The sequence below is a fragment of the Drosophila serrata genome, unplaced genomic scaffold (genome assembly GCF_035046125.1).
Source record: "Drosophila serrata isolate PLE 108 unplaced genomic scaffold, ASM3504612v1 contig_184, whole genome shotgun sequence".
Classification (NCBI taxonomy): domain Eukaryota; kingdom Metazoa; phylum Arthropoda; class Insecta; order Diptera; family Drosophilidae; genus Drosophila; species Drosophila serrata.
In genome coordinates this window covers 424,378-449,692 of record NW_028257082.1, presented here as the reverse complement: position 1 = coordinate 449,692, position 25,315 = coordinate 424,378, and the positions used below count along the sequence as shown (strand labels likewise).

Genomic DNA, 25,315 nt, shown 5'->3' with positions numbered 1-25,315 from the left:
CCTGCTTTGTATATAAATTGGTAATTCAAATGTTAATTTCTCCAAAACGACTGAACGGATTTCGATGAAACATCTACCAAATTGCTTAGAATAACGATATCATTTATTGAACAGACTATTAAATGTTATTTCGAAAATTTGTTTCTCAAATCTAGTGCTTCAATGCCCTTGCTTTGTAATATGATTTCAAGTCAAAAATTTGAAACGCTGTGAATAAATTATTTCCGACCATATAAAGTATATATATTCTTGATCAGCATCAACAGCAGAGTCGATCTAGCTATGTCCGTCTGTCTATCAGTCCAATAATATGCAAACTAGACCCTCATATTTAAATCCATCTAAATAAAACTTTGCAGTTAGTCCTATATACTCTCACTAGTATATAATGGAATAAAATGTTCAGAACTACAATGCCGTTTATTCATTTTGCATACATACGTCCTACCATTAAGTTTAAATCACATTTTTTTATTTAATATTCTTCGCCGAACATACACACATATGTATGTACATACAATTATGGCAATAAATGAAAAAGTCGGGATTTCTCATTAACGACTGAACGGATTTTGATGAAACATATATCAAAATGTTCAGAGCTGTGATGCCGTTTATTATTTTATCTTCCTGTTGCATAGGTTTAACCATAAAGTTAAAATCAAAAATACTTATTAAACAGGAAGCGCTGCCGGATATATTTATTCTTCGCTGGCACATAAATAGAAATAAATGAAAAAGTCGGGATTTCTTATGAACGACTGAACGGATTTTGATGAAACATGGATCAAAATGTTCAGAATTGCGATCCCGTTAATGGTAGGATTATTCATTTTGCATAAGTTATACAATAAAGCTTAAATCATATTGGCTTAATTTAAGGCAGGCAGTGCTGCCAGATATATTTATTCTTTCTAGGAACATTTATGGAAATAAATGAAAATTGTTGTTTTCTCTTGATCGGCTAAACCAATTTTGATGAAACATCTACCAAAATGCTTGGAATGTCGATTCCATTCACGGGGGTTGCATATTTTATACAATTGTTTAAATGGTCAATAGGAATATTTTCTGGCGGGCTATCGATTTTGCCGTGGTTTATACTAAATTAATCGAAAAAGAACGAAATAGGTAATTTTCTCTGATTTTGATTAAAATCCAACCAAATTGTTTTTAATTCCACTTTTCTTTATGTTTTATTCAACAATTTGATATTGTTATTTAATTTAGTATTTTTCTTATTATGGGTTCATGGTCTGGTTCAGCGAGTGGTTCCCAGTAGGTTTCCATCTGGTTCCATTTTCATAGTTCGCGCCTTGGTTATCAGCCCAAAAACACCACCCACTGTTCTGCAACTTTCTTGAAATCTGACGGTTAAAAATAAATTGAAATATTTACCAAACTTACGAAATAAACTAAAAATTAAAGATCTCCCCATGTTCCATTTTACATTTCGACTCTAGTTTAACGGACGTAAGGAATTGTATGTCGAGTTCTTATCGATTTAGGTGTGACCAGACCAGTAAAAAATAAAAATCGATTTCCCGACTAAAGCTCCAAAGGGCCAAAGTTTGTTTATCATTCTTGTTCGGCATTTTTTAACATCAAAATGAGCTCCATTAAGGTAAATTAGCGACCAGGAGGCATGCTCTTATGTTAAAGTTTAGATTGAATTTGCAGTTCAGATGCGCCAAGATGACGAGGCGTACGCCAGCGTCCTCCGAACAGCACTGGATGGATTAGGCCAGGTGGAAATCGACACCAATGAGGGACGAGTGATTGTCCAGACCCAACGACCTTGGTCAGAGGTGCACGATAAGATTGAGGCAACCGGACGCAAGGCGGTGCTATCAGGATTCGGCGGCCAGTCGGCTGTGGCTCTCATCAATACAACGGGCAGTGTTGTGGACCGAACGCCCGTCCAGGGTGTAGTGCGTTTCACAACGATCACGGCACGGGAGCCTGGAGTAGTGGTAGATGGCGTGGTTGATGGCCTGACGCCCGGTCTGCACGGTTTCCACATCCACGAGAGCGGCGATGTGTCCGCTGGATGCGCCTCCGTTGGCTCGCACTATAATCCCCACCAGTCGCCGCACGGAAGTCAAACATCAGAGGCCTCAGAACGCCATGCCGGCGACTTGGGCAACATTCGGGCTGATGAGAGCGGCAGAGCCACATTCCGATTTGTGGATCCTATCCTGGAGGTATGGGACATCATTGGCAGGGCCATTGTGATAACAGCCAGTGCCGATGACCTAGGAAGCGGTGGCAACCAACAGAGTCTCATCGATGGCAACTCTGGGGACAGGTTCGTAGTATATCCTTATTTTTGCTACATTTTTTTATGGTTTAAGTTTCTCTGCAGGATTGCCTGTGGGATAATTGCCCGTTCCGCTGGTATACTGGAAAACTTTAAGAGAATCTGTGCCTGCGATGGCGTCACACTGTGGGATGAGCGCAACAAGCCACTAGCTGGAGGGGATCGCTCCCAAAAACTATAAATTAAGACAGAATGTCTGTTCTGTTCTGTTGACCTTGTTAATTTGTAAATAAATGTATGTATTTCTTTTGTACAAAAAACCAACGGGAAATCCCTTTTGATTTCAAATGCTTTTAAAGTTTTATTTAAAATATTTCTTTGCCGTTTTTGTTTTGCTTTTCTTGTGGTTCTTAGTTAAAATTAATTTGCTTTTAAATTATTATTATCTGTTTTGTTTGCTCTGCCAATAACTACTGTATTCGACGAGTGTGTTTTATGGTGTTCTGTGTGTTTTATTGGTTAACTTGAGTTGTTCTTTTTGTGGGGAAAGGGGGTCGTTAAAACCGAAGAACATACAGACACACTTCTTGTACTTGATAATAATAATTATAATGATAATATTCGCAATGCCTAATGCATTTTGACGTTAATAGATATATGTGTATATATTTGATTCTTCTTTTAACACTACATGACGCCTGCCCCAGCCAGATGAGAGCGTGGGGCATGGACGTGTTCTTTATTTGTGGTTTCGTTTATGTAAATAAGTGGTAAAAAATATGTAAAGTGTATATATGCGTATGTCCTAATGCTTACTGCGTTTGCCAGACGACGTATTTACATATCTGTTGGCCTTTTGTACTCTACGTGCTTTCTTCGCCTCTTCCGGCTCCTCGAGAGCTGCCTCCGATCCAGATGCCTCCGGCGGAGCTGCCGTTGACTTCATGGAGACGAGGCTTACAATCACGCCGCTGCGTTGATGGTTGCCATAGAAAAGCTTCGGCGAGTATCCTCCGGCGGCGGCGGCCTTAACAGCTCCTCCTGCTCCACCCCCATTAACTGTAGCCGACGGCTGTGGCTGGGATTGGACGGCCTCCACTTGCTTCGATGTGGACGCAATGGCATTGGACGACTGGGTCTCTGACGGAAGCTTGCGCTTCTGATTCTTGGCTGCAGTGCTAACGGCCAGCAGCTTGGCTGTGGTGGACTCGTCCGGCGAGGCAAACTCCTTCATCTCACCCACGCTCACGTCGCTCTCCTCGGCGTCAGCGTCCTCATTGCTAATGATTATGTGCTCCGGATCAACGCCCTGGTTAATGAGCACTTGGAAATCTTCTGGCGGCACCAGAGGCGTCACTTTCTGATTGCACGAACTGCACATTACCGGGATGGCCGGACTCTTGGAACGCCAGAACTGCAGCTCGGTTTTGCACTTGTTGAGCTCCTGCGCAAGTCGAAGTCAAAGGAAAATTAATGCCAGCACTTGAGTTAAATGCAACGATATTTACAAACCTGCAGGAGAGTGGAGAACTTGCGTGTCATCTCCTCGTTCTTCTTGTCATTCTCGTCCAACCGATTTGCATACTCCAGCGTCTGCTTCTGCTGCTCCGCCAAGAGATTTTGCTGCTCGGCCAGCTGCTTGCCCTGCTCGGCGGCCTTGCGCTTGCAGGTGCGAAGTTCGGTGCGCAGCACCGACAGCTGGTTGTTGTAGATCTTCATGCCCTGCTTGATCTTGCGGATGCCCTTGCGGAGCACCATGTGGTTCTGAGGTGGCGAATTGCTGGCACTGTCCTCGAGATCTGAACTGATGGCAAGCGTGGCTGTGGGGGAAAGTACTGATGACACTGACTGTTAAACCCGGAGGATTATAAGCTTACGTCGCTTGGTGGTGGTGGGCAGCGTAAAGAAGTCCTTGTTAAAGTACGCCAGGCCGGGAAGTGTCGGCTCAATGCGGTCCTTAAAGTACTCCATCGCCATGGTGGAGAGATCGAAGAGCTCATCGGTCACCCGATAAGGTCGCTGCAGCTGAGGCGTAAAATTGATATAGTTCAAAATGCCGTGTACCTCGTCCAATATCTGTGAAAGTTGTCCATATTATAAAATGTAAACCAATTAGTTTGAGAGCTTGACTTACGGATCCAGGAAAGAAACAGCAATGACCCCGCTCCATGTGCTTGCCCATTGACATCTGCAGCAGTGAGAGGCGCATGTAGCACGTCTCGATGATGTCGCACTGACAGGCCAGCGGATGACTGCGTCGAGCCGACTCCCGCCGTGGCATGCTCGCCTTGATGGCCTGGAAGCGGCTGAACGTGGTATTGATCTGCCTGGAGAAGGCGGCGTTCAGCATGGCCATGCAAATGTCGTTCATGCGGTGGCACACCTGCAAACAAACGGAGGAACATCCAAAATGTAAGAGTTTGGGTAAAGTGCCGATACTATTTTGGGCCCGAGATTTTTCAGGTTCGGCTGCTGTGCCCGCATACATACATCCTCCATCCAACCATCCATTCACGAGGCAGTGGTTCTGCCTGTTATTAAATTATATCAGATTACATTTGTCGCCGCTACCTACGACAAATAACCCCGCTGCATACATACACACACCAGTGGCTGGCCAGGGAAAAGGGAGGGGGAAGAAGCATGGTGCAGGCAAAAATGCCATCAAGACCAAAAAACACAAAGACACACCGAGGTGTAGATACCTTCCTCAAGGTCTTGAACCAAAAATAATTCATTCGAAATTATTGCTATGCTTAATTATCATGTCATACAAAAATGATTATTTTTTAGTTATTTTTAAGAAAATTTATGTTGGATTTATTTAACATATAAAGCTTTTTAAATGCTATGGAGTTATTTAATGTCAATTCTTTAAATTTAGAGTCTTTTATCTAGGCAGTGTTTAGTGATATTTTGCAAATATTATTATATCATGTGATATTTTTCATTCGCATTTAAGTTAAATACATAACCAAGTACGACTCACTTAACTTTAGCATTAACATTTTTTACAATACATGAAAATAATGTATTTTTAAAGCCAAAGCCTGTCGAATATCTGTCCTGCCAAAGCCACACAAACGTTTATCTTCACTATTTACGCATGCCGGCTTAAAAATGCCTAGATACATTTATGGTTAACTTTAGGAAGGGCTTGTTGTTAAAGTCATATAGTCATGGTTTGGTTGTCTGTTTAAAGTCATTGTGTGATTTACTGAAAGGTTTAGCTGCCTTGTATAAACCACTAAAGATACCTATGGATATGATTCACCCTCCCCGTGGAAATCAAGATCAGCAGCATATTGCTTCGCTAAATATAAACAATCACAAGTGCATGTGCTCTGCCCTCGTGACAAAGTTTTAATTGCCTCCTGCCAAGAGAGGGACAGAACATCACCGAGGGAACGCATGGGACAGGCCGATGATGTCGGCGCGAAAATAATACCAAGAGACCCATGGCACAGGCCGACTACGAGTGCAGGTAGTTGCTGGGTTCGTTGGATAACCAACTCTCCGCCCGTCCCACACGCCTGCACTTGGGAAATTGCTTTTTATTGATTTAATAGCCACCAGCGCTTGAAGAGAGAGTGAGAGAGAGAGAGGGGGGGCATTAGGGGGCACAGGTTGCACTTACCATTCTGAGATGTGAGATTTTCTTGTAGTCCACGTAGCCAAGAATCTTCTCAATCAGTTCATTGGGCAAATCCAACAACCCAACCGAAGTAACCTTCACTGGGACGCCGGAGACCGAGGGACCCTCGCACCGCTGCATCTGGATATTGTACGAGTGGTGGCGCGTCACCACGCTGGCGGAGAAGGCCAGGCTAGCCGGTGACTGGCCGGAATTGCCCTGATAACTGGCCGTCCGCCGCAGGACAGAAGTACGGGCTGCGGTAGATTCGGGCTCCTGGAGGGCGACTGGCAAGGGAGGGATACCAGCAGGTACCACCTCCTGCGACTCTGCAGTTCCCGAACCCGATCCCGAGGCTGAAGGGCTTCCATTGGCGGCACTGCCGCACATTTGGCGGGTGGACACCATCTTCCCAGAGACGTTGGGGCTCGGAGGCTCGTTTTACTGCTGGTCTATGGCAATGGACAGAATTAATTCTCGGCAACAGCGTCTACGAAAAGCTACGGAATGTACACAACAACAAATAGGGCATTTGTTAGTTTTCCCAATCGTGAATATGCATATATATATCGTAAATATCGCCATGTATATGTGCGCTCTATTGAGCGTCTCTTTTCCTCTTTTTTGGTTTTTGGTCGAAATTCTACTCAGCTCTACGCACTTCCATGGAACTGGCCTCGCTTCGTACCCGTTTTATTGATATTATTGTTGCATTGGCATCGCTTGTCCCTAGTTTCTTGGTGGCCCAAGCTGCCTAGCTTGGATCTGGATGCTTTTGAGTACTTTTGCTGGACGCGGACATTCACTTTAACTCCGTTTTTTTCGAGCACAATTAAACCTATATACTAGTGCTGGCATCGGAGCACTATCGATACTATCGATGTTTGGATATTGTTTTCAAAACATCGATTTTTTGCTTGCATTTTTTTTTTTTTTTTTGCTTTATGATACATTCCGCCATTAGCGTAGCATTTTTACGTTCCCTTTTTGTTCATCATGATAGATAAAATCTTGCATCATGATCAGTGATTATAATTTTAGCAGAACTATCGGTTGAAAAATATCAGTTCGTGACCAATGTTTAGACAATCTTTTATGTTAGAACTTGGTTTAAAACTCGATTTTTTCATTAACATCATTTTGTTTTGAATTCTTCAATTATAATAATAAAATATGATTGGTTTTTGTTTCAACCGTAATTTTTACGTTTCATTTCATTTTTTTTAATACAAAGATAATCTAAAAAAAAATAAAGTAATTATATTTTTTGTTTACAAAAACGTCTAAATTGCTGTCGACCTATCGAAGTTTTAAGATATGATATTTTACGTTGCAAATATTTTTTCTTTATTGATTATGATTATGATAAAGATATATGATGTTTTTTTGTTTCAAACGTTAATTTTTCCGTTTCAATTAATTTTTTTTTTAATATTAAGATAATTTACAAAAAACAAATGAAATGACGATTTTAAAAAGGCGATATATGCATTTTTGAAATATGATATGTTACATTGCAATTAATTTTTCAAAAGATATTAAATTTTTTCTTTTTAAAAATGTCGATGTTGCTGTGACCTAGCGAAGTTTTTAAAAAATACATGTGATTTTATGTTATGTATATTTACGAAGTTACTGTAGATACTATCGCATTAGAACTTCTAAACTTCGCTCATCTCTAATTAATTTCATCAGTCTGGCAACTCTATCAAATACAATCGATGTTTTCGCTGATCTATCGCTTGTAACAATCGAAAACATGCAGCCGCGTTAAAATTGTGAAAAATAATTTGCTAAACACCCTGGATCGGCGCGGATAATAGGAATATATAAAACAAAATTAAATGGTAAAGCGGCTGCAATCCGATCGGACCGATTGATCGAATAGTTTTCGGTGAAAGCAGTCCAAAAACAAGCACTCTCTTCTGTGGCTGTGCGCGTATGTGTGTGTGCCTGTGTGTGTGTGTGCGTGCATGGCTCTGTGTTGACAAAAATACAACAAATCGCAGCGAAAACAGGAAGTGTGTGAGCGATAAAACATAAAGTGCATTAAAATAACTGACTAATAGTAGCGACCAGGGGCTTGCTTTCTTATATTAAATTTATCTAGACCGCTTTCGCTGCGATTTCAGGGGGCGTGTTACTTGTCGGTTGCCTGCGCTGCTGTCATGTTTTGATGCGCTGTGATTTGAATATTGTGGAAAATCACGTCATTTCTGCCACGCTCATTCGTTCATTCGTTGTCTTTCTTATTGGTGTTTTAGTCAGTGAAATCGATTCTGTGGCTGCATTTAAATATCATGCGACAGTAGCGCGTTGCCATGCACGTGCGTGTGTGTGAGTGAGTGTGTAAGCGTGTGCGATGACTGTTTGCATAAATTATAGATTACAATTGTTAATAATAATGCCTGCTTTGCTTTTGTCTTTATCAAAGTTTCGCGCTATCGCCCAGCCAGCGAAGAAGCAGCAGCAGAAGCAGCCGCTCCCCAACTGAGAGCGTGGAAACCCCAGCGCTGGCTACCACCCCCTCCGATTGCTTCTCCTCTGACTGCTGCCCCTCCTCCTCCTCCTCCAGCTACAGCTAATCCGTTGTTCCTAAAATGACGGACGAAGGGGAACAGCAGGAGGCGCTAGTTAAGCGAGCAGAGGACGAGCGCGAGGAAATCTTCAGGCGGTACGAACTGGGCCTGGATCCCAGCAACGTGGTAGACTCCTGGGAGAATCCCACATTCGAGATCTACCACATAACCGACAAGTAGGTGCCCTCAGTCCAGTGCATTTTCCCTTATTTCTTATATATACGATACCCGGTTTTCCGCAGATATGGATTCATGCACGACTCTCGACTGCCGACGACGCGCAACGCCCAGGAGCTGCACCGCAACAACATCGAGGCGGAACGCGACAAGAAGTGGCTGAAGATGCTCGGCCACTGGCCGCCGCCCGCGGACAAGCTTCACAAGCGTGTCTACAAGGGCATACCGGATCGCGTGCGCTGGCAAGCGTGGAAGCGTCTGCTCAATGTCGAGCACTCGATTGCCAGCAATGTTGGCGTCTATGCCCGCATGCTGCAGCTGGCGAGAAAATATTCGACGGAGGCGCGCCAGATCGATGCGGATGTAAACCGTCAGTTTCGCGACAATCTTGCCTACCGGGAGCGCTACTGCACCAAGCAGGTGTCGCTCTTCAACGTGCTCAATGCCTACAGTATCTACAACTCGGAGCTGGGCTACTGCCAAGGTATGGCCTGTGTGGCCGGCGTCCTGCTGCTCTACATGGTCGAGGAGGAGGAAGCCTTCTGGGCACTAAACACCCTGATTACGGATCCAAAGTACGGCATGCACGGCCTGTTCATTGAGGGATTTCCCAAGCTGACGCGCTTTATTGCCCACCACGACCGCATCATGTCCAAAATAATGCGCAAGCTACACAAGCATTTTACCAAACACAACGTTGACGCCCTGCTCTACGCCATCAAGTGGTTCTTTGTCGTCTTCGTGGAGCGCGTCCCGTTTAGTTTAAGCCTCCGCGTCTGGGATATTTTCATGCTGGATGGCGATCGCGTCATACTGTCAATGGCCATCACCATTCTTTATCTGCACAAGGACGAACTGATCCGTCTGAAGGACATGGACGCCATCATTGAGTACTTGCAAGTGAAGCTGCACAAGAACTTTGGCTACAACGACGACGATGCCATTCAGGCCTTGGAGCGTGTAATGAAGAAGCTCAAGGACCTGAAGCTGGACGTGCCGCCGCCGGCCAAGTCGAATGAGTTCCCCTCCCGCAAGCTGGGCGACTTTGTCGAGGCAGATATGGAGAAGAAGATTGGGCGCAGACGCAACGATTATACAGACAACGAGAAGCAAGTCATTACAGATGTGATATCAAGGTGGGATTTTGAGTTAAAGATAACTGGCTTATGATTAGGTAATTTTTACTTTGTTTTTGCAGGCAAGAACAGAACGCAATTGAGGTACAATCGACGGTGTCGTACGAGACTTCAGAATGCGCCACGGGTGAGTCATTGACAGCACACATTTATCCTTACACTCACTTGATCTACTAATACTTATGCTTGCTTCCAAACAAACCCACTTCTAACCCGACTGTAACTCTATAACAATCTGTAATCTCTGCAATATTTATTTATTTCTATTTATTTTTGTATTGTGTGGTGCAAGTTTATCACAATTTTGCGTGTAAACACAAGCAGTTCCCCAAAACGAACTTGAATTGGTGTCGTCGTCGTTGCCTTAGTTTGTAATTTCGTATTTCCCCATGTACAAAGTCCTATTTAATTCTAGAGTATTAGATACGGCATATGTTTATTTGTTTAATTTGAGTAGCAATGTCTAGTATTTTTTTTCATTTGAGTTTGTACTATGTTCGTAGCCACTTTCAGCGATGCATCGCCAGTCTACGTGCGCGTCATCATTTCGATTGGCAGAAGAGTCGTTAATAATTGGATAAAATGCTAATATATTGACCTTTTGTACCTTGGAGGCGGGGTGGGTTAAGAGCATCCCTCTCATATGTAATTGGGAAGCGGCAAGAGTGTGGATAGTGGTTCTGGGTGAAATATATCAAGTACTAGACTGTAAATGGGAACTAATTCTATCTGTCTAATTGTATAAAGTAATAGTTTTTAAGGGCCCAAGCCAAGCCAATAACCAAGCGAAACCACAACCACAACCAGATCATATATACGCTTATTAAATACGCCCCTCGACGTTCATGTCATGTGTAATCAACCGGACGCGCTCCATCTTGTAACCATTACTGTCTAACATTGTCCGCTCCGTGTACATATATATATATATCCGTTTCCCATCGCTTCTCTGCGTCTGCGTCTTCCCCGGCAAATCGGAGCTGCAAACAAAAAATAATCACAAACTGATATCAGATATGATCCTAATCCGCAATCGCTTCTGTTGTTCTGTAGGTGATGGATACTCAATGAAAACCTTTCAGAGTATCACTAGTTTAGCCACCTCGCCGGCAAACAGTAGCTACTCGCTGTACAGCAACGGATTTGTGGTGACCACTCCCGAGAGTGCCCAAGACCAAGCTCGCAGCCAGAGTATCCACAATCTCAGTTATCTTGCCCAGCAGCAGCAGCAGCCAACGCATCCAGCCACAGCCTCCGCTCTGCCCAATGGGCACCACATGCGGCATAGCTTCAGCAGCGATAGCGATAGTCGCAATCGCCTCGATCTGGATCAGGCCCTGGAGGTGCTCCAGCGCCAGCAGGTGTACATGCACTCGTCGAAGACCCCCAGCAGCCAAAAGGTTTACATCATCCAAAATGGAGACGGCGGCACGCACATAGCAAACAACGACGACGACGACGACGATGATGCGCTGAGCGTTGAGAATACGCGCCTTTAATTTTAGTTGATTCGTAATCTTTCTTTATGTAGTAAATGTTTTTCTTCCTTTGGTTTATAAAACGCATATGCCAATAACGATTATCCTTTTCCATGAAACCCTCGAACATTCGCTAGCGTAATATCTTCCCGTACTTAGCTTTAATTTTTGTATTTTTGTCAAATCGACAGGAAATTGAAAATTGTTATTTGCTAGCATTTATCGATGTTTTTGTATCTATACCTTCTTTTCCACCTTTCTTGTCCTGTTACTCTTACTCTCTGATATTATCTAACCAATAGAGAGTTTGTATTCCAAAAAAAACCTGATAATTCCTAAGACTCCAACGATTCCGTACAACGATTAATAATTTATTGTAACCGCTTAACTTTCCACACTTAATACCCCGTAATACTTATGTACTTTAAGCTATATGTGCATTTACTTTATTTTTGCTTTAAACACAAAGAAACGAAACTCAACTTTAGTTTATGTTAAAGCCAAATTAAAATGGTAGTTTGTAAACCTTGATTAGCGAATAATTTATATGATTATAAATATATATAATATATACTTAGCAAAAGTAACACACAAATAAATATGATTTTGTACTGAAAACGATCTGAAACCACTTTGGCCAGCATGTTTATGATATATATTATTATAGGAGACCCACGCGCTTTGCTGCTTACAAATTATAATGGTTAACATTTTCCTATAGTCCGAGTAGAAATTTATTTTTAATGTTATATTATATTTTTTAGCATACAGTTTTATAGTAAAAATTTACACTGCCAGAGAGATGTGTTTCAGGCTCTCTTTGGTTCAAAATTCAATTCAATTTGCACCTCACAAACAACAAACAAACACTAACACCGCTAACCAAAATTTTTACACCGTCACAACTCAAAAATAAACTAAATGCAATTTATTCCAAAACCTAAACTCTTTTCCAACCCACATTGGCAACGACAACGAACTGGGATTGGTACTGACGACCACAACGCGTTCGCAAAAACAAATTGAAATCTCGATTAAAAAATCTCTGAAAAACATATATGTACATGCAAACGCAATTTATTAGTTACGCTTACCGTTCCCGAGGACTCGCACTCAATAAGAAGTTCGCTTGCAGGTACTTCTGTTGCCTCGCACGGCTCGTCGGAGACCATGTCGCTGGAGGACAATAAGTGAGTAGTTCATATAATATAGTATCGAATCAAGATAACTAACCTATTAATTTTTTGCAGTGTTCACTTGAAAACCGCCAACATGCTGCAGAACAACACACCGCAGCGTGAGTTACTCCTGGGCACCTGACGGCTGCCGCCTGCGTCGACGTCTACGGCGCAGGCAGCTGCAGATATCCGCCACACACTTTCCACAACCGCCAGCGGAGGAGGTGGAGGAGCGTCGAGTGTTAGCCCCACATCTTCGCCCAGAGCCACGCCGACACCGCCGCCAGTTCCGCCGAGATCGCCGCTGGCGCTTGGATGACTGGCAAAGCAAAAGGCATCGGCAGCGGCGGCGAACCAGAGCGGGATAACCTAGTTCCTGGTCCTATCAGCAGTCGTTTGCCTTTGCCTTGCCTTAAGTCTTCTTGCCCTGCCACCGCTAAAATTAGACCTAGAACTAGGAGCACTAGCAGGCCTCCAGTAACCCAGGAGAGAGTCCAAATTGAATCCCTTTTTGTATATATATACGCCGCCGCCGGAGAACAAATTGAATGGCTTGCAAGGTGGGAACCAGTTGCTGGGATAGATGCGCCAAATTAAATTTACAACAGTTACAGTTAGAGTTTAAAACAATTGATAAACGGAAAACAAGCAATCGAGAATTACATACGCAGAAAAATGCTAGAAGAACAATATATATTGAAGCAAGAGCAAATCGTATCTAATACAAAACTAAAAGAAAGCGGTTAGAAATCTATTTAATTGCATTGCATATTGAATTAAACCTAAGCATATATATATATTATATTATAGAGGATAGAAATTGTTGTAAATTGTACTTGTATATATTTACGTACCGAACGAAAATACAAAGCAACGTTAAAAAGTTACGTCCATGAAATGAAATGAACACGAATAGCATGTAAAGGCGGATGGAAGGCAACCAAAAATTACTTGAAAGCTACACATAGCTATAGAAATCTAATGATTACGCTAGATATTTATATATACATGTATAGTTATGCGAACCAAAAAATACACTGACAAATGAGTATTTATAATTGATTTCATGATTAATCTTTCCACGAAACATGATGAATCATTTAGCCTAAGTTTCTCAGCAACACGGAATTATATTTATTTAAGTTTTATATTTATGTTCAATTGCGTTTCACGAAATAAAAACTAAAAAAACTGTCAACACTTAATCCCCCGCCTTGGTGTCTAGCTTCCCGCCCTTTTCGATTATTGTGCCCAGATCCTTGAGCGATACTTCAGCCGAACCCCTTTCCAGGGGCTGCGGTTGGTTAGGACCAGGCTTCCAACCCACAAAGTAAATAATTTGAAATGTCGCCGGTATACCCTTCTCGCCTGCCTTGGCATACATCTCCTGGTAGATGGCACTGGCCGCCAGCATTGTCTCCCGACTGAGATGTGCCGGTCGATTGAACGCCGCATTGTTCTCCGCCATTCCCTTGAGATCCCACATCAACTCAAACATGCTGGGATATCCAATGACCAGCTCGTCGGTGTCTATGGTGAGCATGGTGAAGCCGGCGCGATTAAGCAGAGAGCCAATATCCCGGATCTGGGTGAAGGGTGATATGTGCGGAGAAATGCCTCCCTTACGCTCAAGTTCCGCCAGTTGAAGGGAGGAGCGCAGCTCGTATAGTGTATCCCCGCCAAACATGGACGCTATGAAGACGCCGTCCGGCTTCAGACTGCGCTTGATCTTGGTAAAGCAACCGGGCAAGTCGTTCACCCAGTGCAGACTCAGGCTGGATATGACCAGATCCAGTGAGTTCTCCTCAAACTGTAGAAATTGCATGGTTATAATCGTGAAGCAGAGTCAACAGCATATTTACCCACGTCCAAATCCTCCTCATCCTTGACCAGCTTTAGCATTTTGAGGCCTGGAGTGCCCTGGGCCTGCTGCAGCATGGCGGCACTGGTGTCCGTCAGCGTCAGGTGCTCCACGCTCTCCGCCAGAATGTGCTTGGAGAGGTAGCCGCGGCTGCATCCAATATCCGCCGCCGCCTTAAACTCACGTTTAATGTCAAATACTCGATCCGCCAGGCGGAAGCCCACCTCCTCCTTGAGATAATCATAAAGTCCTACATCTTCGCTATTAAATGTAAAACTTTGTTTCGGATTTTCGTTTGTTTTGAAGTAAAAACTCACCTGAGAGCGGCTCGTTCCTTTTGCAAACGCTTTGCGTTACGGTCAAAAATATTTTGCGAGCTTTGTGCCAACGAGGCAAGAGGTCGCAACTCGTTCCGCACTTTTAAAGTCGATAATTTAGTTAGTTTCCTTAACATTGTTATAGCAGAATTAAAACAATGCTGTAACAAGCCACCGGCAAGGGGAGAAATTTCTGTATTTTAAGTCCCAGCTGACCACCAACAGCTGTTCCAATAGTGTTGGAAAATAGCGTCATTCTGTCGCGTTACCCACACTTTCTGTCAGGCGCCTATTTTAGCGCCAAAAGTTGGCAAGATCAGCACGAAATAATATTTAATCTTCCATTAATTATTTAACAAGATGAGTTTTTCGCGCAGTGCCTTGCGCTATGCGCACACTAACGGCTACACTGGATTACTGTATACGCCGCGCGGTGAGTTTATCATCACGTGCGGCACCGATGGCGACATACGGCACTGGACCTGCATCAGCGACGACGATCCTCGCTCCAGCTGCCTGGGCGAGTTCGTTATGTGCCTCGCCCACACGGGTACCCGTCTTCTGGCCTCCACGGATCGCAATACGGTGCATGCGTACACCTTCCCGGATATGGACAGCGACGGCATCCTCATGCGATTTACGGCCCCGGCGACCTGTCTCAAGGTGCAGGGTGGTTTCACGGCTGCTGGCAGCGAGGATACCACCATTAAGGTGCTTAAGGGAGACACCGCCGGCAATGAGACCGTCCTGGAAGGACACACGGGTCCAGTTTTGGCCCTGGACATGTTTGCTGAGCGAAAACTCCTGGCTTCCGTGGCGGGCGATGGCAATCTTAAAGTGTGGAACTTCGAAGAGGGCAAGGAGCTCAAGAGCATCTCTGGTTTGCCTAAGGTGAACAGTTTCGAGAGCGCCAGTCACTATGGTACACCCACTTTTGAGCCGCAGACCGGTGAACTCCTCGCGTATGCCGTGGACAACCAGATCGTGGTGCTGAACACAGCCAACTGGGAGGTGGCCTTCAAACTACGCGACGATGCTGTTTCCAGCAACTACAGCTGCTGCCAATTCTCCCCGAATGGAGAGAGACTGGCGGCCGGAACGACCAAGGGTGAGATTAGCATCTTCGATGTTAAAAAGCGCAGGCCAGTTTCTGTGGAGATGCCACCAAACGACTGCAATTCAATCACTTGTCTGGCCTGGAACCGATCCGGCGAGGAGGAGTTGGCCTTCTGCGATGCTACTGGCCAGTTGGGAACTGTATTCTTCACCGATGCAGCCGCAACGGGCGGTGAGGAGGGTTTAGAGGACGATCAGGATGAGCTGCTCGCCGACTATGAGTTTCAGGGCGACGACGATGTTGAAGCCCCTGTAGATGATGGCGATGGTGTGAGCCTAGAGCAACTCAAACGCAAAGTTATGAAGTTCGCAGTCCCTGTGGACCAAGACGATGCATCCAACCAGTCCTTGGCCAGTAGCAACAGAACTGCTCCTACTGCAGCTGCTCCGCAAATCAAGCTGTTCAAGCAGCAGGCTGCCTTTCAGCCCAGTGCCACTCCATGCGATCTGGAGCATCGCTACATGGCCTGGAATGACGTGGGCATCGTTACTGCACATGTGGAGCCCTCGGGAGACGGAGCCATCGACGTGGAGTTTCATGATGCCAGCATCCATCATGCGCTGCACATCAGTAACTATAATCACCACAATTTGGCCAGTCTAAGCAGTGGAGCCTTGGCTCTGGCCTCTAACGAGTCGAGCAAGCTGGTGGTTATTGCCCTGGCCGCCGCTGGAAACAAGGAGTGGTCACTCAGTTTGCCAGACTGTGAGAGTGTGGACGCCTTGGTGGCCACCAGCCATTTAGTTGCTGTTGCCACGAGCGCCCATTTTCTGCGCATCTTCAGCGTCATGGGCACACAGCGCGAGGTGCTGACCATTCCAGGACCTGTGGTAGCTATCGCCGGGCATGAGCACAGCCTGATGGTTGTGTACCACAGCTCAGCGCCCAGCCAGACGCAGCAGCACCTCTCCGCCATGCTAGTTAACATCAATGGCCTGAGTCTGCGTCAGGAGTATCTGCCAGTGCCGTTGACTCCGGGCCGGCAGCTCTCTTGGCTGGGCTACAGTGACACCGGATCGCCAAGCATTGCAGACAACATGGGGCTGCTGCAGCTGTACCGCCGAAGCAGCAACGCCTGGTTTCCCATTTGTGACACCATGAAGCACAGCACCAGTGTGTCGCACAATTTCTTTGTGGTCGCAGTTTCCGAGCGTCGACAGATCGTGCAGGCAGTGCTGTGCCGCGGCACCTCTTACCCAATGACCAATCCGCGGCCCATGCTGCAGGAGCTTCGCATGCAAATCCCGCTGTGCGACATCGAGGTGGAGAAATCGGAATTGGAGGATGCACTGCTGCGTTCGAGTCTGATGCAAGTCGACGGTGCGGAGAAGATGCAAAAGGAGACGGCTATCAAGCTGTTTGCTTTGGCCTGCAGCAGCGAGTGCGAGACGAGAGCCAGGGAACTGATTGAATCGATAGCCTGCACGGAGTTGCTTCAGCTGGCCGTGAAGTATGCCACCAAGCGCGGACGCATACATCTGTCGGATCGTCTGTGCGAGTTGCTCCCGCAACTGGAGGCCGTCCAGGAGGCACGCAAGCAGCAGACGCTTCTGGGAGCCAGCGGCATTGCTGCCACAATTGTCCTGCCCATGACGCCGACAGGGGGAAGCCAGAGTGGGCCCAAACCGAAGGCAATCGAGCTGAGCTCGGCTAAACGGGGAACCCTGAAGCGATTCACCAACTCTCCAAATATGTTTAAAGCGGCATCGCGCCCCGCCACTCCAGAGATCACACAGTCTCCGCTGGATACCCAGGAAAACATATTCGGGGAATCGGAGCCCGAGATTCCGCTGGGTAAAAGTGCAGAGCAAAGAACTCCCCTGAATTCGGTTAATCCGTTTGCCATGAAGCGCAAACTGGGAGATACTGGAGTGATCTTCGGCTCCGAGAAACTAAAGCTGGCCAAGAAGTAGAATAAGCGTAGATTCATAAGGTAGGTTTAAGCTTAAAAGAGTAAGTTAAAAGCAAATGCATTAAAAAATTTATCAAACCAATTTCCAAAAAAAAAAAACTAATTTCCGAAACATTTTTACAAAAGAAATTATTTTATTCGTAAACATCAATAAATTTAATAAATTTATATAATAATTCAAAACATAAATATAAAAATAAAAATTACGTCTTTATAAACGAGATGAGTTTACCATCGTAAGCGTTTTAACAAAACTTTAACGCTAAATAAAAACTCGTAACGGTTTTTTTTTTCTTTTTGAGCCGCAACCGAATTAATATGACCACCATCGTTGGTGCGAAAAATACCAGTCAGCCGTAAGACCCACGATCGACCGATCTTGGCTTACGTACAGACTGGCCACACCAAACCGAACTTTAACTCCGGGACTTCCAAGAATTTCAAGTCAAACGTTCGTTACAGTTCAATTTTATACTAAGTATACCCCACGAAAATTCCAATACAAAAATATACAAAAGCATACAGACAGAAAATAAGGACACATTTTAAAGATCAAGCATCATTGAGGGGCCGCAAAGGCAAAAAACGTTAAAAACAAGTATACATAACAAATTTACAGTGATACGTAAGTACGCCTGCTGCCACGGAACTGCTTACCCTTTCCACGTTCCAATGGTCCACCATATGAAGTTAGCTGGAAGGCAGGAAAGCGGTTCCAGTAATCTCCGTTACTCCAAAACGCTCGCTGCCGCTGCACACATTCAAACCCACACACACACGCACGGATGTATAAAAGTCCCGTTCTCGTTCGCTTTATTTTTTACTAGAACGTCGCGTCGTGCACTTCGATCAGCTGCAGTTGCTGTAAACTATATAGTCTATAAACCCGTGTTTGTGTGTGAATGTGTTGTGTGCTTTGTGATCGCGTTAAATAACTAACTTGTAATTGCTTACACTTTAGCAAAAACTACATATTTAGGCAACGTATGCACATATGTATGTACATTCCCTTTTAGTGAGGGATAAAAGAATACATAATAAAGACAGCGAAGATTTGGAAAATATGACAAAGAACAAAAATCAAAAGAAGAAGGCGGCGGCAGCAGCAGTCGCGAAAAAAATGAACAACAATAACAATCCGCCGGATGGCACTTTGACGCCGCCGGGAACGCCGCCTTCCAGCAATGAAGTGGGAACGAAAACAACAACCGGTCCCGGCACCTATCCCAATGGAATGGCTCGGAAGACGCCAGTGCCATGGGGTGAGTCAAACTTAATGCATATTTATTATGTTATTGATTCCATAACAAACCCATTTAATGCATTCGATAGAGCGCGAGTTTATTGGAACGTTTCTGCTGGAAATGGCCGATCGACAGGTGATCACTGCTCGGTCGGAGTGGTATGTGGACAAGACGAAGATGCGGCAAATGTTTGAAGCTCACCTCGCATCGCAGTCCAAGAGCGGTGAGGTGCGGCTAAAGCTTTCCATCCAGGGAGCCTGGAATGTAAGTACACGTACCCCTAGCGAAACCAAATGCCTAAGAAATGAGTAAGATATTTATTGCTCGGGTTATACTAATCTTTGTTAAAGAAATTCTTTTTCACATAGATACATATCAAAATAATATTGTTCAAGCGTTTATTACTTTTATTCGTAACTGTTTTTCTGGTTGAAAATCTAGACTAAAGTCACACCCACACAGATTCGCCAACCCCACAGCGATAAGAAGTTTGCATTACGATTTTCCTTTGTTTTCAGTTTTCAGTCTGTGGGCTCCAAACAATTCGTTTCGCATTATCAACGACGCTCACAAGCACTCTCAAATAGCCGGCTAGACATATACTAAACCGATTCTGACATATGACTCATTCGTGTTCTGTTAGCGGGTTTATCCCGCTGGATTTCATTGCTGGCTAATCCAAATCCGGAAATGGGTTAAACCCTCCATTATACCTAGAAAGAAATCCATCTCTTTTTGGTTAGGTAAACATTTGTTTGGGGAAGTTATATACTTTATCTTAGTTTTGTTAGAACTAAAATATATACTGTACAGTGAAACGGAAGTCATTACTTTGCAATTATCTATGCCAACATATGAGAACTTTTTATTAATGAATTGCACTAAATTCAAGTGTGCCTGCATAGGGTTAACGCTAAAGAATTTTATTATGGGAATCCCAGGTGCAATTAAGTCTGTTAGGTTTATCTGTCATTTAATTAACAATTAACTACCGGTTATTAACCATACATACATATGTTTTGTTAAGTAAAGATATATATATTATTTTAATTCACATACACTACTATTTATATACAACACATTTATGATATATACACAAATGGAAATATACGAATATTTCAAATGTTTTGGCAAAGCAATGCCAAGACAGGAAGCTGATAAGCTAGCTAGGTCTAAGAGGTTTTATTTTGAGGATTATTTTCTAATCCTAATTTCTGTAAATATTAAAAGAAGCTTGATCAACATTAAATCTGTATATAAACCAATATTATGATTGATCTTTTCAAGCAATGATTAATATCTCAAATAACATGGCTCTTGTAAAATAATAACAGCCAAATCATGTGGTTCCCCATTTTTGTTTCGCTGTATCAGGTTCATGTGACTTGAGGCAGATTGTTAAGCGCTCAGATATCGCACTTGAAGCCTGGCGATAAGGCATCGACGATCGATAATGTAATCCCTCGTGGGTGGTCAATGTAAATAAATAAAGAATTAATGCATATCGTACTTTTTTTTCGCCACAGATCGGATCTCTGCTGCATCGGACCAACTTTCTGATCAATACGCCTCGTGGCAACAACAATTATCGCATCAAGAACTTCGCCTTGATGGAATTTCGCAAGGAGAAGTTTAACTTGATGGATGAAAACCACCGTCAGCGGGATGTCAGTGCGTCAACACTGACCACTATTTCCGGAGGAGCTGGGGTAAAGGGTAATGGTGGGGTCATAACCGAAGGTAGGATCATTCCTCCACTCAGATGTTCACAACTAAATGAGCGATTTGTTTGTAGAGTATAAACTTGATTCGAAGGCTCAGGCTACAATATTAAAATACCAAAAGACCCAGGTACAGATGCCGCCTACGGACTTTAAGCTGGGCTCCATGGGCTGCTATATATGCCAGGTAAACTTTGAGACCATCGAGAAGTACGAGGAGCATGTGGAGTATCATGGCGATGAGTCAGATTTTAAATCACTTAAAAATATGGAGAAGCTGTAAGTTTTAATTAATGGTTGGATCCGAGGTTATTAATTCATCTCCTTCCTTATAGCTCTTCCCCCAAACTGACACTGTCCTATCAGACTTGCTTGGACAGTCACTACTTTGGTTTCACCCTAAAGACTGAAATCAAAGATTTGGTGATAAACAAGTTCATCATTGTGCAGTTACGGCAGTTCTACTACGTGAACAATGCGCGTATGCCGTTGGAGGTGTCAGAGAAAGGGGAACTGGTCTTCTTTGTGGACTCGCACGTCTTCATGATCCTTCGGGAGATGCCGATCGTAATTGGGTTTACCTGCAATGGAGTTAGGTATGTGGAGCAGCACCACTTTATGCGAACGGAGGCACTGCCCAAGGCCAGCTTTAACATAAATCCGTACCGGTTGTCCAGCAATGAGACCTTCAAGAGTCAGCGTCTAGCTCCGGCCAATCCGCCCACCGAGGTGGTGCATGCCCTGAAGCACGACGATGCTCAGGTGCGACTTGCCGATTTTGACAAGCATTATCGCAACTTTTGCGAGCGGGGCAAGGACCTCACCCAGGAGAACATTACCGGTACGCTGCGCACTTTGCTTCAAGTGGAGGACATCGAACGGTTGCAGCATTATTTGGCTCTCAAGCAGTCCAAGATGGAGCTGCATCAGTTCGGGCGGGAGCTCTCGGTGAAGTTGCAGCAAACCGCGAACAGTATGAGCGTAGAGGATATTGTCTCGCCGGGCGACGATGTCTTGATTATTAACGAACGTAGTAGTTCCGAGGGGGGTGTGCGGCAGCTGCTTGAGAGCAACAACCAGGTGCTGGAGCTGGCCCTCAAGGACTTCGACGCGATCGTGCAGTGGGGCCGGATGGTAGACGAACGGTTTGGATCCTTGGACAAACCGCCCCGCGTCTACTTTGCGCGCATCCTGGGCGTTTCGACGCAGCGTGTGAACATCACATGCGAACGCCAGCTGGCGGACAACACCACTTACACGCTGATCTTCCGTCCGATGAGAGCAGTGATGCGTTACCAGTATCGGGCTCTCCAGCAGTTAGCCTTGACTCGCGCCGAGGATGTACAAAGGATTCTCTTTCCCGGCGACATTCCACGGGAGTCGGTACCATTGGGTGCCATAAAGCTGAACAACGGAAGGATTGCAAGCAATCCGGAGCAGATGGATGCTGTAAAGCAGATAGCTTTCTGCAAAAAGCTCCCCGCTCCATATATTGTATTCGGACCGCCGGGAACCGGCAAGACCTCGACCATATGCGAGGCCATCTACCAGCTGTACGTCAATCGTCCGGAGACGAACATTCTGGTACTGGCTGGCTCGAATACGGCCTGCGACGAGGTTGCACTTCGGCTGCTCCAGGCGATTGCTAAAGCTCCGGAGAGTCAACCACGTCCCTTGGCCCGTATCTTTGCCGCCAGCTGCGATCGACGCATCGATAATATTGACGACCTCCTGCTGGAGTACTCCAACATGTACGCCGTCCACTTCTATCCGGCCGTGCAGGCCTTGCATCAGTATCGCATCGTGGTCTGCACTCTCAGTTTGGCCGGAAAGTTGTCAACGGGTGGATTCGCTCGTGGCGATATCTTTTCGCATGTGTTTCTAGATGAAGCTGCCGCCTCGACAGAGGCAGAAGCACTGATGGGCATCACCTGCACCATTTCGCCGTCGTCGAATCTGATCCTATCCGGGGACCACAAGCAGCTGGGACCAGTGTTGCAGTCGCAGCGGGCCAGTGAATGGGGTCTGGATGTGTCCTTATTCGAGAGGCTCTTGGAGAGAAAGTGCTACCAGGTAGATAAGGACGGGAGCTACAACAAGGCCATTCAAACGCGCCTAATTCGCAACTTCCGCTCTCATCCAGAGATAGTTTCGCTATACAGCGAGCTCTATTACAATGGAAAGCTTAAGGCTCAGGCTCCAATGGGTAAGTAACTACATCCTTGCAGACCATTATCCAACAAATAAATGCATTTATTTCGTTTACAGATGCTGTTTGTCGCTTCCAGACTTGGTTCCACACCCCCAATGCCGATTTTCCAATCATGTTCCATTCGGTATTTGGCACTGTGATGAACACCAAAAGCTCCGTGAGGTAGTATCCATAATTCCTTCTACAATATATATATATATAATATATACTTAATTATTTAATAGTCTGTGCAACAACAAGGAAATCGATGCCGTCATGGACTATGTCAAGGATCTCATGTACTTTGGCTTAAACGGAGAGAAGGTTTCCCAATCGGATATCGGAGTTATATCGCCCTATAAGAGCCAGTATCAACGCATTCAGGAGCAGTTGAACATGCGCAACTGGTCGCAGATCGATTGTGGGTCTGTGGAGCTGTTCCAGGGCAAGGAGAAGCAGGTGGTTATAGTGTCCTTTGTGCGTTCCTTTACGCCCAAGCTGGGTTTTTTGAACAACCAACGGGTGAGTGTCTTTGTTGGTGTTTTTTAAATAGTTTCTCGTTTTAATGATTGTAACTTTGACTGATTCAATGTATTAATTGCCTTCTTTTTTGTCCCCCGAAGCGCCTGAATGTCCTGCTCTCGCGTCCGATGTCCCTGCTTATTCTGATCGGTAATCCGCGAACGCTCAGCCAGAATAACGATTTCCGGCGAATTATTGAAATGTGCCGTGATCGCAAGACTCTGGTGGGGATGCCATACTTCCACGAGGAAGTTAATTTCCAGAATAAGCCGAATCCCGTTCCCGGAGGCGCGCGTAGCGGAGCCGCTGGGGCTGCTGTTGAGCGACAGCAGCAGGCTGCAACACCGGCTGGCCTGGGACAGACCTTAAAGCGAAGTAATAATCCCAAAACCCAAAACCAATATCTCCAGAGAAACATAAATCGTGCACTAGGATAATAGGATTTGAATACAAATCAATGTCGATCACTCCTTAGCCTCATTTGCATAATAAATCGGCAATCTTTGTACTTTCCACGATTTCTTGTTTCTCTGGTGCTGCTCCGATAATTCTAATTTCATTCCTTTACTTACCATTTAGCTGCTTCCAACACGAAGAACCCAGCACAGGCGGTTAGGCTGTTCTACAACAAGGAACAGTTGCTTAAACTAGGCAACGAGTCAAAGACTGCCGATAAGACCGAGCTTGACAAGATATTTGACGAGTTGCCAAAGGTTCCAGGCCAGGGACCACGCTACGTTAACCACAACTGCGATGCAACTCGTGCGGTGACGGCCCAATTGAAGGATTTAAAATTGGGAAAACAGGGCCAGGAAAAAGGTTCAACTACCCAAACTCCGTCAAAGCATCCAAAACCCTTGAATCTACCGGTCAATACGCCCTTTAGGCTGCCCTCAGACGAAAACACTCCAAACAATATAATGCCTGTATCGGCATGCAGAGGCGAGCCAAAATCAACGGTTGAGAAGGCCTCTAAGCCGATCTCTATAAAGGCAATGCCGTCAATCAGGAGCGAGCAACGCTACATTAATGGAGTTCCCTGTGGCATTGAAGTGCCGTACCAGCCCAGTGCTCCACAAATGTCGCCGCCAAAAACCACTTACAGTTACATTCCAAGCGAGAATCACCGTTTCGAAAATATGCGTCCCATGTCCGAGGAATACCGGCGCCCGCCGCCCTACTACGAGCACCACGGCAACTGGACCCAAATCGATTGGCCACCAACGCCGCCGCCTCGTGCGGAAAAGAAGTCGAAGTGTGTCATTTCATAAGAGTGTAGCTTCTTAGGAGAGTAGCTATCTCCAATCTATGAGGATTATGCTGTTGCTTGGCCTTACAAGCAATAGTGCGGTCCTCTTTTTGACTTTGCTATTGGCATTTGTGCGATCTGCGATCATCCATGCGCCAATTAGCAAAACAACTTACCAAATGGATTTGCACTTGATGTGCGCCCACGAGAAGACCAGAGACAGGCTGAAAGAGGATCCTTCCTCCCTGATCTGACCTTCTCGCTTTGCGCAATCACATGCTAATGTTTTTGATTCGAGCATAGACATGGAGCCCTCAAAGTGAACACTTTTCGGTTGCAATTGCCCGCAGCGCAGCGTTTTCGGTTTATAATACGGATGGTGACCGTCCATTTCGGGTGGCCCACATCTGTATTGCAAACCGCAGACTATGTGTGCGATTAGTTTATGACTGAGTGTTTATTATCTGTTTAATTATTTCCATGGGTAAGGAATCTTTTGATTAAACTAAGTTCCTTCCCCGGCCAATTGATTTATATTCGGCACCATTAAAGTTCTGTGACGGTTCCATATCTATGTATGACCATGACTTAAATATATTTTATATAAGTCAAAAAAAAAAGACATCTCTGAATTAAGAGCCTATATGTTTATCTTTCTGTGTATTTAGTATGAAAAAAAAGACAGTTTGATTTCAATAAAAATTTCACATTATCCATCTGCACGTACTCTTGTTGTGTC

General features: G+C 44.9%; 6 protein-coding genes across 16 annotated transcripts; 4 read left to right on the top strand and 2 right to left on the bottom strand.

Annotated features, from left to right (window-relative positions):
* The first annotated feature begins 1,463 nt into the window (after positions 1-1,463).
* On the top strand, positions 1,464-2,580 carry Ccs (Copper chaperone for superoxide dismutase). 2 transcript variants are annotated; one of them, XM_020945392.2, is made up of 3 exons: positions 1,464-1,624; positions 1,681-2,308; positions 2,366-2,580. In XM_020945392.2, the coding sequence occupies exons 2-3, from the start codon at positions 1,686-1,688 to the stop codon at positions 2,499-2,501; spliced, it is 759 nt and encodes a 252-aa protein (XP_020801051.2). In that variant the 5' UTR covers positions 1,464-1,624; positions 1,681-1,685; the 3' UTR covers positions 2,502-2,580. The 2 variants fall into 2 exon arrangements, with proteins under 2 accessions (XP_020801051.2, XP_020801050.2); XM_020945391.2 differs by having other exon boundaries at positions 1,483-1,624; positions 1,668-2,308.
* A 15-nt stretch (positions 2,581-2,595) lies between these two features.
* Positions 2,596-6,787, bottom strand: dmpd (F-box protein dampened). Its single transcript, XM_020945302.2, has 6 exons — positions 6,583-6,787; positions 5,898-6,394; positions 4,395-4,643; positions 4,138-4,336; positions 3,773-4,080; positions 2,596-3,704 (listed from the first exon to the last, which is right to left on the bottom strand). The coding sequence occupies exons 2-6, from the start codon at positions 6,300-6,302 to the stop codon at positions 3,066-3,068; spliced, it is 1,800 nt and encodes a 599-aa protein (XP_020800961.2). The 5' UTR covers positions 6,303-6,394; positions 6,583-6,787; the 3' UTR covers positions 2,596-3,065.
* A 797-nt stretch (positions 6,788-7,584) lies between these two features.
* RN-tre (USP6 N-terminal like RN-tre) lies at positions 7,585-13,647 on the top strand. Of its 9 annotated transcripts, none has more exons than XM_020945325.2 (6): positions 7,585-7,741; positions 8,329-8,649; positions 8,716-9,786; positions 9,849-9,913; positions 12,400-12,454; positions 12,515-13,647. In XM_020945325.2, exons 2-6 carry the CDS (start codon positions 8,495-8,497, stop codon positions 12,582-12,584), a joined length of 1,416 nt encoding a protein of 471 aa, XP_020800984.1. In that variant the 5' UTR covers positions 7,585-7,741; positions 8,329-8,494; the 3' UTR covers positions 12,585-13,647. The 9 variants fall into 9 exon arrangements, with proteins under 9 accessions (XP_020800984.1, XP_020800983.1, XP_020800981.2 ...); XM_020945324.2 differs by having other exon boundaries at positions 12,349-12,454; XM_020945322.2 differs by having other exon boundaries at positions 10,840-12,454.
* Positions 13,014-14,885, bottom strand: LOC110178261 (arginine-hydroxylase NDUFAF5, mitochondrial). 2 transcript variants are annotated; one of them, XM_020945326.2, is made up of 3 exons: positions 14,621-14,885; positions 14,309-14,564; positions 13,014-14,252 (listed from the first exon to the last, which is right to left on the bottom strand). In XM_020945326.2, exons 1-3 carry the CDS (start codon positions 14,755-14,757, stop codon positions 13,644-13,646), a joined length of 1,002 nt encoding a protein of 333 aa, XP_020800985.2. In that variant the 5' UTR covers positions 14,758-14,885; the 3' UTR covers positions 13,014-13,643. The 2 variants fall into 2 exon arrangements, with proteins under 2 accessions (XP_020800985.2, XP_086683793.1); XM_086827667.1 differs by having other exon boundaries at positions 14,309-14,559; positions 14,621-14,852.
* On the top strand, positions 14,877-18,166 carry Ctf4 (Chromosome transmission fidelity 4). The gene is made up of 2 exons (XM_020945459.2): positions 14,877-17,670; positions 17,952-18,166. Exon 1 carries the CDS (start codon positions 14,981-14,983, stop codon positions 17,648-17,650), a length of 2,670 nt encoding a protein of 889 aa, XP_020801118.2. The 5' UTR covers positions 14,877-14,980; the 3' UTR covers positions 17,651-17,670; positions 17,952-18,166.
* Positions 18,134-25,298, top strand: LOC110178339 (uncharacterized). The gene is made up of 10 exons (XM_020945457.2): positions 18,134-18,274; positions 18,629-18,911; positions 18,982-19,157; positions 20,420-20,633; positions 20,689-20,893; positions 20,950-22,820; positions 22,883-22,988; positions 23,051-23,327; positions 23,429-23,702; positions 23,907-25,298. The coding sequence occupies exons 2-10, from the start codon at positions 18,644-18,646 to the stop codon at positions 24,596-24,598; spliced, it is 4,083 nt and encodes a 1,360-aa protein (XP_020801116.2). The 5' UTR covers positions 18,134-18,274; positions 18,629-18,643; the 3' UTR covers positions 24,599-25,298.
* The last annotated feature ends 17 nt before the right edge of the window (positions 25,299-25,315 follow it).

What these genes read in the sequence shown, in the direction of transcription:
- Ctf4 (XM_020945459.2), top strand. Translation starts at nt 14,981, where the DNA reads ATGAGTTTTTCGCGCAGTGCCTTGCGCTATGCGCACACTAACGGCTAC.
- LOC110178339 (XM_020945457.2), top strand. Translation starts at nt 18,644, where the DNA reads ATGTATGTACATTCCCTTTTAGTGAGGGATAAAAGAATACATAATAAA. An exon ending in CCATCCAGGGAGCCTGGAAT is followed by an intron (nt 19,158 to 20,419) that starts GTAAGTACACGT and finishes TTTTCGCCACAG; the next exon opens with ATCGGATCTCTGCTGCATCG. An exon ending in GTTTTTTGAACAACCAACGG is followed by an intron (nt 23,328 to 23,428) that starts GTGAGTGTCTTT and finishes TGTCCCCCGAAG; the next exon opens with CGCCTGAATGTCCTGCTCTC.
- dmpd (XM_020945302.2), bottom strand. Translation starts at nt 6,302, where the DNA reads ATGGTGTCCACCCGCCAAATGTGCGGCAGTGCCGCCAATGGAAGCCCT. An exon ending in GCTGTTTCTTTCCTGGATCC is followed by an intron (nt 4,337 to 4,394) that starts GTAAGTCAAGCT and finishes CAACTTTCACAG; the next exon opens with ATATTGGACGAGGTACACGG. An exon ending in GCCCACCACCACCAAGCGAC is followed by an intron (nt 4,081 to 4,137) that starts GTAAGCTTATAA and finishes TTTCCCCCACAG; the next exon opens with CCACGCTTGCCATCAGTTCA.
- RN-tre (XM_020945322.2), top strand. Translation starts at nt 8,495, where the DNA reads ATGACGGACGAAGGGGAACAGCAGGAGGCGCTAGTTAAGCGAGCAGAG. An exon ending in ATCTACCACATAACCGACAA is followed by an intron (nt 8,650 to 8,715) that starts GTAGGTGCCCTC and finishes GGTTTTCCGCAG; the next exon opens with ATATGGATTCATGCACGACT. An exon ending in GACTTCAGAATGCGCCACGG is followed by an intron (nt 9,914 to 10,839) that starts GTGAGTCATTGA and finishes GTTGTTCTGTAG; the next exon opens with GTGATGGATACTCAATGAAA.
- Ccs (XM_020945391.2), top strand. An exon ending in GATGGCAACTCTGGGGACAG is followed by an intron (nt 2,309 to 2,365) that starts GTTCGTAGTATA and finishes GTTTCTCTGCAG; the next exon opens with GATTGCCTGTGGGATAATTG.
- LOC110178261 (XM_020945326.2), bottom strand. Translation starts at nt 14,757, where the DNA reads ATGTTAAGGAAACTAACTAAATTATCGACTTTAAAAGTGCGGAACGAG. An exon ending in AAGGAACGAGCCGCTCTCAG is followed by an intron (nt 14,565 to 14,620) that starts GTGAGTTTTTAC and finishes TACATTTAATAG; the next exon opens with CGAAGATGTAGGACTTTATG. An exon ending in AGGATGAGGAGGATTTGGAC is followed by an intron (nt 14,253 to 14,308) that starts GTGGGTAAATAT and finishes CAATTTCTACAG; the next exon opens with TTTGAGGAGAACTCACTGGA.